This window comes from Hemitrygon akajei, chromosome 7, assembly GCF_048418815.1.
Source record: "Hemitrygon akajei chromosome 7, sHemAka1.3, whole genome shotgun sequence".
In the NCBI taxonomy this organism is placed as follows: domain Eukaryota; kingdom Metazoa; phylum Chordata; class Chondrichthyes; order Myliobatiformes; family Dasyatidae; genus Hemitrygon; species Hemitrygon akajei.
The window spans coordinates 168,059,186-168,073,341 of NC_133130.1; the positions used below are offsets into that span (position 1 = coordinate 168,059,186).

Below are 14,156 nucleotides of genomic sequence, written 5' to 3' on the forward strand. Positions count from 1 at the left end.
TTTCAAAGGAGATGTCAGGGGCAAGTTTTTTTTAATACAGAGTGGTGGGTACCTAGAATGCGCTGCCTGGGGTGGTGGTAGGGGCAGATGCATTAAGGACTTTCAAGAGGTGCTTAGCTTGTCACATGAATGTGAGGAAAACGGATGGGTATGGATATTGTGCAGACATAGTGGATTAGTTTAGTTGACCTTTTGATTGTTAATTTGGTTCAGCACAACATTGCGGGCCGAAGGGCCTGTTATTGTGCTGTACTGTTGTGTTTCAGTTTCCGTGCTGTAGGCTGCTTTTCCTTGTGACCTCCCAGTCAAGTGAACTAAGAATTTCTCATTTCTTTTGTTGCGATTTATCTTGGCCATCTCCCTCTCTCTACCTTTCTACATTGCCCCATCAACACTGTGCCTGAGATATTCGAAGGTTTCACTTATAATGCTGCAAATGCCAAAAGCTAAAAATAACCAGTGTTAATAACAAAGTTAAGAATCATTTAACATCCTTGTCAGAGTATTGAATGTTCAGTGGCTACATCTTAGAAAATGTCAAAGCTGCTTTATCTTGCATTCCCAGTGAAACTAAATCTTGATTTGTACCTGGCAAATGTTGTCTGGCATCTAAAGATAAGGGTAATGAATTTTATATCTTTTGGAATGCATTTTGAATTTGATTTCTTTCCTAAGCATGGAAGAAAATAGGAATATAATTTATGAGCCTCAGAATTCTCTTTCTTCAATGTAAAATAAGAAATACAGTAATGGAAAAACATTGCAGTGACTATATGAGAGGGATTGTTGTCAATTTAATTTTGGTCTCAGACTGCTGTTCTTTTTGTGTGGATTTGAATGTCGTTTTGTTACAGCTGAGCTGCCTGTGAGTGACAGATCATGAGGCCTGTCAACTACAGCTTGCTGCTGTCAAAGGTCTTTCAAAGAACTTTAAATGTTTTGGTCAGAGAAAGTTAAAAGCAGTTAAAGAGAACCAAAAAAATCTTTGCATCTATTTAAGCACAAACAAGAGAAAATCTGCAGATGCTGGAAATCCAAGCAAGACTCACAAAATGCTGGAGGAGCTCAGCAGGCCAGGTAGCATCTATGGAAAAGAATACAGTCGATGTTTTGGGCCGAGACCCTTCAGCAGGACTGGAGAAAGAAAGACAGGGAGTAGAGTTAAAAGGTGGGGGAAGAGGTGGGAGGAACACAAGGTGATGGGTGAAACAGGGTGGGGGAGGGGTGAAGTAAAGAGCTGGGGAGTTCCTTTTCATTGTAACATTAAAGATGATTGGTGATACCTTATTTCTTCGTAGTTTCTAATTTGTTGAAGTAGTGAAATCATTTCAGTTTCACTCCTGGCTGTTTCTGGCATCTCCAAGCTTGAATCCATAGTGACCACAACAGGTCTGAATTATCTTGCTGCTTATTTCTAATCAGCTATCAGTGACAAAAAAAAAATCACTGAGTTTTGAACACATACACCCACGACTGACGCTATTTAAAAACTTTGCTCTAACCACAGTGTAGTGTCTTAACGGCCACATGGGTGCTGGTTAGACACTGATCGGCAAGTCTCCAGTCCCAATTATGTGGCATAATGTCCCAAATAAGTGAAGGGAGTCCTGGCTATTTTCTTGATTAGTAGTCCTTTAAGAGTTTTCTCAAATAAATGGCTGTCTTGATTAACCAATGGCTCAATTAACTAGAATCCACTGTATTAGTTAATTGAAGGATTAAGTAAAATTAAGACAAACACAACACTTGTTAACCTTGATTGAAAAGTGAAGGTAACTCTGTTCAAGTAAGCAAGCTACGTGTCTGCCATGTAACCTGTTATAGTCATAGAGCCAGTTACAGTGTCGTAGAGCATGTCCTGAAGTACTGACTGTTCATCCCTCTCCATAGAAGCTGTCTGATATGCTGAGTCCCTCCTGCATTTGTATGTGTTTCTCTCTCCCACCATCTGTGGCAATGAATTTCACCAATACACCACTCTCTGGCTAAAGAAATTCCTCCTCATCTCTGTTTTAAAGGGATGTCTCTCTATTCTGAGGCTGTACCCTCTCTGAGCAGAGGTTCCCGCTGTTTTATGGCATGTACCATACAGTTAAGCAAGGGGTCTGTGGAACCCAAGTTGGGAATCTTCATCTTCGAGGAAAGATGTGAATACTGTGAGCAAGCATAGTCTTGCCAAGCTACACAGCCTCCTCCTGTGTGCCAAGGAGATGTGAGTGTTAAAATTGCATTCATAAGATACTAAAACATTCTTTTGGATTTTGTTTGACAGTGCAGTCCCCAAAGATAAAGATAAGCAGTGCTTCAAACTTCGACAGGGAGTGGAGAAGAAGATTGTAATTTATGTTCAGCAGGTATCCAACAAGGAGCTTATCATTGAAAGGTACTAAGCCGTTAATGCAAATTTTTATTTTAATAAAATTATGTTCAGCTACATTAACTTGCAGAATTGTTCTGATTCTAAGAGTACTTTCTGTTGATCTGGTTTTGGCGTGGTAGTATGCTTTTAAATCTGTTAAAGTGATATCTGATATCTGAAATCTATTATCAAAGTATGTATACTATATGCAAGCTTGAAATTCATCTCCTTGCAGGCAGCCACAAAACAAAGAAACCACTAGATAGAGCCCATTAAAAAGAAGACCGTCAAATACCAGATGTGCAGGAAAAAAAAACTGTGTAAGCAATAATAGCAAATAATATTCAGAACTGAAGGTAATGAAAGTGAGTCCACAGCCACGAAGCCTGTCACAACTGATGCAGGGGGCCGTTATTGCAGACCACACAGCTTTAATTCAGTGCAGACAAGTAAACCTTATTGAGTAGCAAGCCTGACACCATCCTGTCCCTCTACTCCGACCTTGCCACCCTTACCTTTTCATTCTGATCCAGCGTTTAAATCAGCTGATTAGCAAATTGTTCCTTACTCTCGGACCTGGCCCCTGCCGCTTTGATGCCCAGGAGCTGGCCCCTTGATTTGGCCTGTACCTGACCTTTGCAAACTGGCCTGGCACTTAATTTGGTCAAACATTGGCTTCTTCCCCACTCTTGGGCACAGTCCCAACTGGCACAGTCCCAACTGCCACAGTATGCCTCATCTCGGTTCTGCTGCTTTGAATCGGCTCCAAATCCATTGCACAATGGCCAAACATTGGCTTGTTTCTCTCTCTCTCTCTCTCTCTCTCCAACCCAAGGCCCAGTGCCTCGATCTGGCCCATACATGCCACATTGCATCTATACTCTCATACTCGTGAGAATTATTTCTTGTTTGTGGTGTTGGAATAAAACTGCCATTTGACTCTTTGTGAGATTTGGTACAATTGATCTTTTAGAATTGGGATCTGGCCAATTTTCTTGTGCTTTTCAGCAGCATTTTAACTGACACCAATGAGAGAACCTAAGCCAGTCTGATTTGCATTGAGAGCTTTGCAAGCAAACTTCTTTCAGGATAGGTCCTACTTTGGCCTCGTCAAAATTAAAATTAAATTGTCTTCCAAGAGAAGAGTCTAGAATTTCATCCCAAATTTTCGTCTACAGATGGCCCATTTTTCGAATGTTCACTTTACGACAGATCACTGTTCCAAAAGACCCACATTAGTACCAAAGCGGATTTTCGCTTTTACAAAAAAAGACACCTGCTTTATACGTGTGTTTACCCTGAGAAAGACTACCATGACCGTGAAGCCTTGTGTGGGCAGTTGTGTGTGCATGCGTGTACGTGTGTAGGTGTGTATGTGCCGATTTTTTTCCCCCCCCCCTCTCCAAATTGATTTCGGTTCGCTGTCTTCCCGATTTTGATAAATGAAACTACACCGTACATACAATATTTCTACTTTATATAAGCTGTATATTTATCATATTCCTGCTTTTACTATATGTTCATGTTATTTTAGGTTTTATGTGCTATTTGGTATGATTTGTAGGTTATTTTTTGGGTCTGGGAACGCTCAAAATTTTTTCCCAGATGAATTAATGGTAATTGCCTCTTCGCTTTATGACATTTCGGCTTACAAACGGTTTCATAGGAACGCTCTACCTTCGGATAGCGGGGGAAACCTGTAATACCTAGACCTTTTCCTTTAACTGTAAAATGCCATTTAGCAAAAAAGATTACCTCTGGGCTTCTCATTAACTCCTGCATGGTATTGTACCATACCAGTCTTCTTGTTAATGCTGCATCTGACCTGTTTTATTTCACTTTTCTGTGATACACAGACTTTTAAAGTTAACACAAGTTAGGAAAAGAACATTTGGAATAAAGAATCCTGTCAATAATGAGGAAAACGGGATTCTGTAGATTTATTAAACTACATTTACCTTTTCCCAACATTGATCTAAATGATTTCCACTTTGTTCTAAAGTTGGATGTTAGAACAGAAGTCTAGGGGGCAGTGTAGCACTATGGGAAGATCATTGAGTGGTTGGTTTATGAGTTTTAGCTTACTATTCTGCAGTACATCCGAAAAATTTGCAGAGCTCCAGTGATTTTGTTACTGGAACCTTTAGCGCAACAATTGACCTTGCCTTCTTGTACCAAAGAACACCTCCCATGTGTGCGTCCTCATTAAATCTTTCCAAACTTTTTCCCCTCTGTATTGCACATTGAAACTCTTTAGTTATTTCCCCTAAAACTTGATATTCTTTTGTGGAAATCCTCTCAGTTTTCCTGAAACTTTTCTCATCACCCCCCATTGTACCCAAGTACAACTCTTGTATTTAAGTCTCATTACCACTGTTATCTTCTCAAAATATTTCCTGCTCTTTTTGGATTCCTATATAACATTAGGGTGATGGGGTGGAGAGGCATCTCTACCAAAGGAGGTGTAAGGCAAGCCTACAGCTCACCTTGGGCAAGGTGTAGCACCTGCTTAGCCCTCCAACCAGGGTCTCATGAAGCCATGTGATCAGGTGGTGGCTGGTCGTATGAGCAGCTGGTGCAGACCACTGATTCCAGGCAGGCATTCTCTGAAGAGTACTGATAATGGCTGGGGTCACCCTGTCTTGTAAAGACACTCCTCAGAAGAAGACAGTGACAAACCACTTTTGTAGAAGAATTTGCCGAGAGCAATCACGGCCGTGGAAAGACTATTATCGTCTGCATCATATGACATGGCACATAATGAACGAACACAGCATTACTGTCAGATTCTTTGCTTTCCTGTGGCAGCTTTATAACAATTTTCACCACACTTTCAAATTCTTAGCGATCATGTCCTCTTATTACATCTGAGGAGTTCTTTAAATTTTACTGAACACAGTGGATTCCGGTTAATTGGACTGTATCGGGACTGGTTCATTTTGGCCCAATTAAGTGGCTGCTTAATTTAAGCTGAAGTTCCATGAAAATTGTTTAAAGAGTACAAGAAGACAAACTACTATTTAACTGAGTAACAAATTATGTATTTAGAAGAAAAACAAGAGCAAATTAGAACACTGTCAGTACTACTTGCAGTACTATAGAACTGTATTAGTTATGGACAGAGGAGTTCACCCAGTGAACACTAATGTGCTTTTTTTGATTGACTATAAATGAACAAAATTGGTGTAGACAGCTAGTGTAGATAATGGACTGCCTTCATACAATGTTTTTGACAATTGCATCCTCCAAATCAGCTTTTTCATTATAACATTGAAGATGATTGTTGGTACCTTAATTCTTCACAGTACCTAACTTGTTGAATAGTGAAATCATTTAATTTTCACTCCCGACCATTTCTGGCATCTTTAATCTGAATGCTTGAAAACACAGTGAACAAAACAGTTCAGAATTGTCTAACTGCTTATTTCTCACAAACTGTCAGTAGCAAAATCACTGCTTTTTGAACACAAACACATGCAACTGACACTATTTAAAAACTGTTCACTGTAATCACTGTAGTGTCTAATGGCCATGCAAGTGCATGTGACTGACAGAGCAACAGTCTCCTATCCTAATTAAGTGATATAGTGTCCCAAATAAATGAAGGAAATCTTGGCTATTTTCTCAGTTAGTTTTTGTTGTTTAAGAATTGGCCCAAATAAGCAACTGGCCTGATTGATGGCACAATTAACCAGAATCCATTGTATTTCATTCATTTTATGAAAAGTGACAACAAATGTGCATTTATTCATGTGAAAATTGTTCTATTGAATTGCACAGTATTACATTGCAAGTAAGTATTAGTGGACTAGTAGTTAATATTACTTAATCAATCCATAATTGTGTTAACATTTCTAGTTGTGTTCTTTCTTAAGGTGTTTCGGCCTTCTTCTCAGTCCTGGCAAAGATGTCCGCAACAGTGACATGCATCTGTTGGATTTGGTAAGATTTCGGCTCAATAAACAGCCCCCTTTTTGTTTAGCTTTGTTTGCATAGTTTTAGTTGAAGAATGTTAAATTCATATTATCCAAATTACTCATCGTAAAGTAATGTAATATGTGTTTCTTTCCATTTTTAGTCTGAGAGAGTCAAGGGTTGTGGGAAATAGAACATAGAAACAGAAAAGGACAACACAGCACAGGGCCTTCAACTCATGATGTTGAGCCAGTCTTTTGACCTACTCTACAATCAATCTAACCCTTCCCTCCCACATAACCCTCCAATTTTTTTCTTTTATCCATCTGCTTATCTAAGAGTCTCTTAAATGTACCTCTTGTATCTGCATCTACCATCACCCCTGGCAGGGCGTTCCATGCACCCACCACTCTTTTGTTTTAAAAAAAAAAAAAAGCTTGCCTCTGATATCCCCCTACATTTTCCTCCAAACACTTTAAATTATGCTCCCTTGTATTAGCCATTTGCTCCCTTCGAAGACATCTCTGACTGTTCACTCGTTCTATCCCTCTTATCTTGTACACCTGTGTGTGATGGCTCCTCTCAATTTCTCATTCGCTGGTGCATAAAAATATGGAATTGCTGCAACATCAGGTATCTGGGACTTTTGCCATTTATCGGTATGAGTAGAAAGTCTGAGCAACACAGACACAATTCTGGAGGAAATCAGTAGGTCAGGCAGACCCATCGTCGGGACTGGAAAGGGAGGGGAGGATGCCAGAAAAAGGGGGGAAGGGTAGAGAGCACAAGCTAGAAGGTGATGGGTGAAGCCATGTGTTTGAGGGAGGGGAGATGAAGGCAGAAGCTCGGTAGTGATAGGTGGAAAGGGTAAAGTGCCGGAGAAGGAAGGAATCTGATGCAGGATAGTGAACCATGGGAGAAAAGGAAGGAGGAGGGGTACCAAGGAAGATGAAGGGTCAAGGATGTCTCTGAGCGGCTGCAGGACATTCTGGAATAGGAGGGTGAACAGCCAGTGGTCGTGGTGCACATAGGTACCAACGATATAGGTAAAAAACGGGATGAGGTCGTACAAGGTGAATTTAGGGAGTTAGGAGTTAAACTAAAAAGTAGGACCACAAAGGTAATAATCTCTGGATTACTACCAGTGCCACGTGCTAGTCAGAGTAGAAATAGGAGGATATTTCAGTTGAATACGTGGCTTGAAAAATGGTGCAAGGGGGAGGGATTCAAATTTCTGGGGCATTGGAACCAGTTCTGGGGGAGGTGGGACCGGTATAAACAGGACGGTCTGCACCTGGGCTGGACTGGAACCAATGTCCTAGGGGGAGCGTTTGCTACTACTGTTCAGGAGGCTTTAAACTAATGTGGCAGGGGGATGGGAACAAGTGCAGAGAGACAGAGGGGTGTAAAATGAGGGTAGAAGCAAAAAGTAGTAAGGTGAAAAGTAAAAGTGGCAGGCAGGCAAATCCAGGGCAAAAAGCAAAAAGAGCCACTTTTCAACATAATTGTATAAGGGCTAAGAGTGTTGTAAAAACAAGCCTGAAGGCTTTGTGTGTCAATGCGAGGAGCATTGGTAACAAGGTGGATGAATTGAATGTGCAGATAGTTATTAATGAATATGATATAGTTGGGATCACAGAGACATGGCTCCAGGGTGACCAAGGATGGGAGCTCAACATCCAGGGATATTCAATATTCAGGAGGGATAGACAGGAAAGAAAAGGAGGTGGGGTAGCATTGCTGGTTAGAGAGGAGATTAACGCAATAGAAAGGAAGGACATTAGCCTGGAGGATGTGGAATCGCTATGGGTAGAGCTGCATAACACTAAGGGGCAGAAAACGCTGGTGGGAGTTGCACCAGCAGTAGTAGTGAGGTTGTAGTTGCACAGCTCAGTAGTAGTGTTAGTAGTTGCACACCTAACAGTAGTAGTGAGGTTGGGGATGGCATTAAACAGGAAACTAGAAATGCGTGCAATAAAGGAACAGTAGTTATAATGGGTGACTTTAATCTACATATAGATTGGGTGAACCAAATTGGTAAGGGTGCTGAGGAAGAGGATTTCTTGGAATGTATGCGGGATGGTTTTCTGAACCAACTAGAGAGCAGGCCATTCTAGATTGGGTATTGAGCAATGAGGAAGGATTAGTTAGCAATCTTGTCGTGCAAGGCCCCTTGGGTAAGAGTGACCATAATATGGTGGAATTCTTCATTAAGATGGAGAGTGACATAGGTAATTCAGAAACAAAGGTTCTGAACTAAAAGAAGGGTAACTTTGAAGGTATGAGACGTGAATTAGCTAAGATAGATTGGCAAATGATACTTAAAGGGTTGACGGTGGACACGCGATGGCAAGCATTTAAAGATCGCATGAATGAACTACAACAATTGTTCATCCCAGTTTGGCAAAAGAATAAACCAGGGAAGCTAGTGCACCCGTAGCTGACAAGGGAAATTAGGGATAGTATCAAGTCCAAAGAAGAAACATATAAATTAGCAAAAAAAAGGCGGCACACCTGAGGACTGGGAGAAATTCAGAGACCAGCAGAGGAGGACAAAGGGCTTAATTAGGAAAGGGAAAAAAGATTATGAGAGAAAGCTGGCAGGGAACATAAAAACTGACTGTAAAAGCTTTTATAGATACGTGAAAAGAAAAAGATGGGTCAAGACAAATGTAGGTCCTTTAGAGTCAGAAACAGGTGAATTGATCATAGGGAACAAAGACATGGCAGACCAATGGAATAACTACTTTGGTTCTGTCTTCACTAAGGAGGACATAAATAATCTTCCGGAAATAGTAAGGGACTGAGGGTCTAGTGAGATGGAGGAACTGAGGGAAATACATGTTAGTAGGGAAGTGGTGTTAGGTAAATTGAAGGGATTAAAGGCAGATAAATCCCCAGGGCCAGATGGTCTGCTTCCCAGAGTGCTTAAGGAAGTAGCCCAAGAAATAGTGGATGCATTAGTGATAATTTTTCAAAACTCATTAGATTCTGGATTAGTTCCTGAGGATTGGAGGGTGGCTAATGTAACCCCACTTTTTAAAAAAGGAGGGAGAGAGAAACCGGGGAATTATAGACCGGTTAGTCAGACATCGGTGGTGGGGAAAATGCTAGAGTCGGTTATCAAAGATGTGATAACAGCACATTTGGAAAGAGGTGAAATCATCGGACAAAGTCAGCATGGATTTGTGAAAGGAAAATCATGTCTGACGAATCTTATAGAATTTTTTGAAGATGTAACTAGTAGAGTGGATAGGAGAGAGCCAGTGGATGTGGTATATTTAGATTTTCAAAAGGCTTTTGACAAGGTCCCACACAGGAGATTAGTGTGCAAACTTAAAGCACATGGTATTGGGGGTATGGTATTGATGTGGATAGAGAATGGATTTGCAGACAGGAAGCAAAGAGTGGGAGTAAACGGGACCTTTTCAGAATGGCAGGCAGTGACTAGTGCGGTACCGCAAGGCTCAGTGCTGGGACCCCAGTTGTTTACAATATATATTAAAGATTTAGACGAGGGAATTAAATGCAGCATCTCCGAGTTTGCGGATGACACGAAGCTGGGTGGCGGTGTTAGCTGTGAGGAGGATGCTAAGAGGATGCAGGGTGACTTGGATTGGTTAGGTGAGTGGGCAAATTCATGGCAGATGCAATTTAATGTGGATAAATGTGAGGTTATCCACTTAGGTTGCAAGAACAGGAAAACAGATTATTATCTGAATGGTGGCTGATTAGGAAAAGGGAAGGTGCAACGAGACCTGGGTGTCATTGTACACCAGTCATTGAAGGTGGGCATGCAGGTACAGCAGGCGGTGAAAAAGGCAAATGGTGTGTTGGCATTCATAGCAAAAGGCTTTGAGTACAGGAGCAGGGAGGTTCTTCTGCAGTTGTACAAGGCCTTGGTGAGACCGCACCTAGAATATTGAGTGCAGTTTTGGTCCCCTAATCTGAGGAAAGACATTCTTGCCATAGAGGGAGTACAGAGAAGGTTCACCAGATTGATTCCTGGGATGGCAGGGCTTTCATATGAAGAAAGACTGGATCGACTAGGCTTATACTCACTGGAATTTAGAAGATTGAGGGGGGATCTTATTGAAACGTATAAAATTCTAAAGGGATTGGACAGGCTAGATGCAGGAAGATTGTTTCCGATGTTGGGGAAGTCCAGAACGAGGGGTCACAGTTTAAGGATAAAGGGGAAGCCTTTTAGGACCGAGATGAGGAAAAACTTCTTCACACAGAGAGTGGTGAATCTGTGGAATTCTCTGCCACAGGAAACAGTTGAGGCCAGTTCGTTGGCTATATTTAAGAGGAAGTTAGATATGGCCCTTGTAGCTAAAGGGATCAGGGGGTATGGAAAGAAAGCAGGTACAGGGTTCTGAGTTGGATGATCAGCCATGATCATACTGAATGGCAGTGCAGGCTCGAAGGGCCGAAAGGCCTACTCCTGCACCTATTTTCTATGTTTCTATGATAGGTGAGTGAGCAGAGCTAAGAGGCCAGAGTGCAGAATCGGGGAAGGGAGGGTGGAATACTGGAACAGTCATCAGGCTGGAGACTACCCAGATGGAATATGAGGTGTTGCTCCACCATCCCTTTGGAGCCCTGGCCAATTGAGAACTCATCTATCTCTGCCTTAAATGCATCCAGTGAGTGGACTCCACAACCATTCATGGCAACAAATTCCACAGATTTACCACCCTCTGACTGAAGTTTTGCCCTCTTGTCCTTGACTCCCCTACCATGGGAAATAACTTGGCCATATCTAATCTGTTCAGACCGTTTAACATTCTGAATGTTTCTATGAGATCCCCCCCCCCCCCCCCACACATTCTCCTGAACTCCAGGGAATACAGCCCAAGAGCTGCCAGACGTTCCTCATACAGTAACCTTTTTATTCCTGTAATAATTCTCATGAATCTTTTCTGAACTCTCACCAATGTCAATATATCCTTTCTAAAATAAGGAGCCCAAAACTCAAGACTGCACACAATACTCCATGTGGTCTCACAAATGCCTTATAGAACCTCAACATTACATCCCTGCTCTTATATTCTATACTTTTAGAAATGAATGCCAACATTGCATTCACCTTCTTCAGTACTGACTCCAACCTGGAGGTTAACCTTTAGCGTATCCTGCACAAGGACTCCCAAGTCCCTTTGCATCTCTGCATTTTGAATTCTCTCTCCATCTAAAAGTCTGCCCATTTATTTCTTCCGCCAAAGTGTATGACCATAAACTTTCCAGCATTATATTTAATTTGCCTCTTTGCCCATTCTCCTAAACTATCTAAGTCTCTCTGTTTCCTCAACACTACCTGCTCCTCCACCTATCTTTGTATCATTGGCAAATTTAGCGACAAATCCATTAATCCCATAGTCCAAATCATTGACATGTATCATAAAAAGCAGCAGTCCCAACACTGACCCCTGTGGAACTCCACTGGTAACGCAGCCAGACAGAAAAGGATCCCTTTATTCCCACTCACTGCTTTCTGCTGATCAACCAATGCTTCACCCATACTAGTAACTTCCTTGTAATTCCATGGGCTCTTATCTTGCTAAGCAGCCTCCTGTACGGTACTTGTCAGATCAGGAAACTTAAATTGTGGTGAGTTTTTTAAAAATGGTTACTGCTGCACAGTGGGAAGTATAGTTAGACACTATCATTAGACCTATACCAATAGGGAACTCCAAAATAGACATTGGTTTAACTGGCATAATTGATTAGCTATCACTGGTCAGGTCTGACATAGCTTCATTAACAAAGCCTTTCTAAATTTTGAGGAACTTTTTTGTGTAAATGTTGGGATGCGGAGAGAGTTTTAAAGAAAATTCATAACTTGGGAATTCTGTGAAGCATTTTTTAAGTCAAGAAGAGTCGGTTTGACATATAACATAAAAAGAATCGGTCCCAACACAGACCCCTGTGAAAACCACTAGCCACCACAGCCAGCCAGAAAAGACTCCCTTTATTCCCACTCTTTGCCTCCTGCCAATCAGCCACTGCTTTACCCATGCTAGAATCTTTCCTGTAATACCATGGGCTCATAGCTTGTTAAGAAGCCTCATGTGTAGCACCTTGTCAAAGGCCTTCTGAAAATCCAAGTGCACAACGTCAACTGATTCCCCTTTGTCTATCCTGCTTGTTATTTCTTCGAAGAATTCCAGCAGATTTGTCAGGCAAGATCTTCCCTTGAGGAAACCATGCTGACTTCAGCTATTTTATCATGTTCCTCCAAATATCCCGAAACTACATTCTTAACAATCGATTGAAACATCTTCCCAACTACTGAGATCAGACTTACTGGCCTGTAGTTTCCTTTCTTCTGCCTGTCTCCCTTCTTGAAGACTGGAGTGACATTTTCAATTTTTCACTCTTCCAGAACCATTTCAGAATCTAGTGATTCTTGAAAGATCATTACGAATGTCTCCATGATCTCTTCATGCACCTTTTTCAGAACTCTGGGGTGTACACCATCTGGTCCAGATGACCTATCTACCTTAAGACTTTTCAGTTTCCCAAGAATGTTCTTTCTATTTATGGTAACTTCACACACTTTGTGACTCCTGACACCTGGAACTTCCACCATGCTGCTAGTGTCTTCCACTGTGAAGACTGATGCAAAATACTTATTCAATTTGTCCACCATTTCATTGTCCCCCATTACTACCTCTCTACAACATCGTTTTCCAGCAGTCTGATATCCACTCTCGCCTCTCTTTTATACTTTATGTATCTGAAGAAACTTGATATCCATTAATATTATTGGCTAGCATATCCAGTGCATTTTTAGTCCAAACAGGTTGATGATGATGAAGGTTGTGCAAGTAGTCTCAGCTTTTGACCTAAAGCACTAAATAAAGTTGACACCAGTGGCTTCATGAGAGGCCGATGTGTTGTACAAGTGATGAACAAATTTTGGGCTGTGGTCATAAGATCATAAGACATAGGATCAGAATTGGGCCTCTCAGCCCATCGAGTCTGTTCCACAATTCACTCAAAACTCATTTGTCATCCCCCTCAACCCCATTCCCTTGCCTTCTCCCTGTAATCTTTGATGCCCTTACTAGCGAAAAATTTATCAACCTCCACTTTAGATATACGCAATAGTTTGGGCTTCACAGCCATTTCTGACAATCCAACACTCTCTGGCTAAAGAAATTACACCTCATTTGTTATCTAAAGCAATATATTATTTTGAGACTGTGCCCTCTGGCCCTAGACTCTCCCACTTTTGGAAACATCCTATTCACATCCATTCTATACCTTTCAATATTTGATAGATTTCAATAAAATCTTTCATTATCCTGCATTCAGTCAGTACATGCATAGAGCCATCAAATACTCTTCATAAATTAACCCAATAATCCTAGGATCATTCCCGTGAACCTCCTTTGGACACTCTCCAATGCCAGCACATCTTTCCTTGGATGAGGCCTAAAACTGCCCACAATATTGCAAATCAAATCCAGTCTAACCTGGGATGAAAGTGTCACATCGTGCTGTTAGATATCCAGCAACCTCCCAGAAACAATGATAGGTAATGGCAAGGCTATTGGTTCTGGTGATGTTGATTGAAGGATGAATATGGAAAACTATGGATAGAATTCCTAAACACAGGAGATTCTGCAGATGCTGGAAATCTTGAGGAACACGCTCAAGATGCTGGAGGAACTCATGTCAGGCTGGAAATGAATAAACTATCACTGAGATCCTTCATCAGGACTGGAAAGGAAGAGGAAGATGCCAGAATAAGAAGGTGGGGGAGGGAAAGGAGCACAAGCTAGAAGGTGTAGGTGGGTGTGAAAGGTAAAGGGCTAGAGAAGGAATCTGGTAGAAGAGGAGAATGGGCCATGGGAGAAAGGGAAAGAGGAGG

General features: G+C 41.5%; 1 protein-coding gene across 3 annotated transcripts in view; it reads left to right on the plus strand.

Moving 5' to 3' along the window:
- rabgap1 (RAB GTPase activating protein 1) overlaps positions 1-14,156 on the plus strand; it is a 242,797-nt gene that overhangs the window by 69,068 nt on the left and 159,573 nt on the right. For all 3 annotated transcript variants that reach the window (XM_073052552.1, XM_073052553.1, XM_073052554.1), the window contains 2 exons: positions 2,273-2,383; positions 6,235-6,301. In XM_073052552.1, the coding sequence (XP_072908653.1) occupies positions 2,273-2,383; positions 6,235-6,301 (178 nt within the window). The remainder of the gene's footprint in view (positions 1-2,272; positions 2,384-6,234; positions 6,302-14,156) is intronic.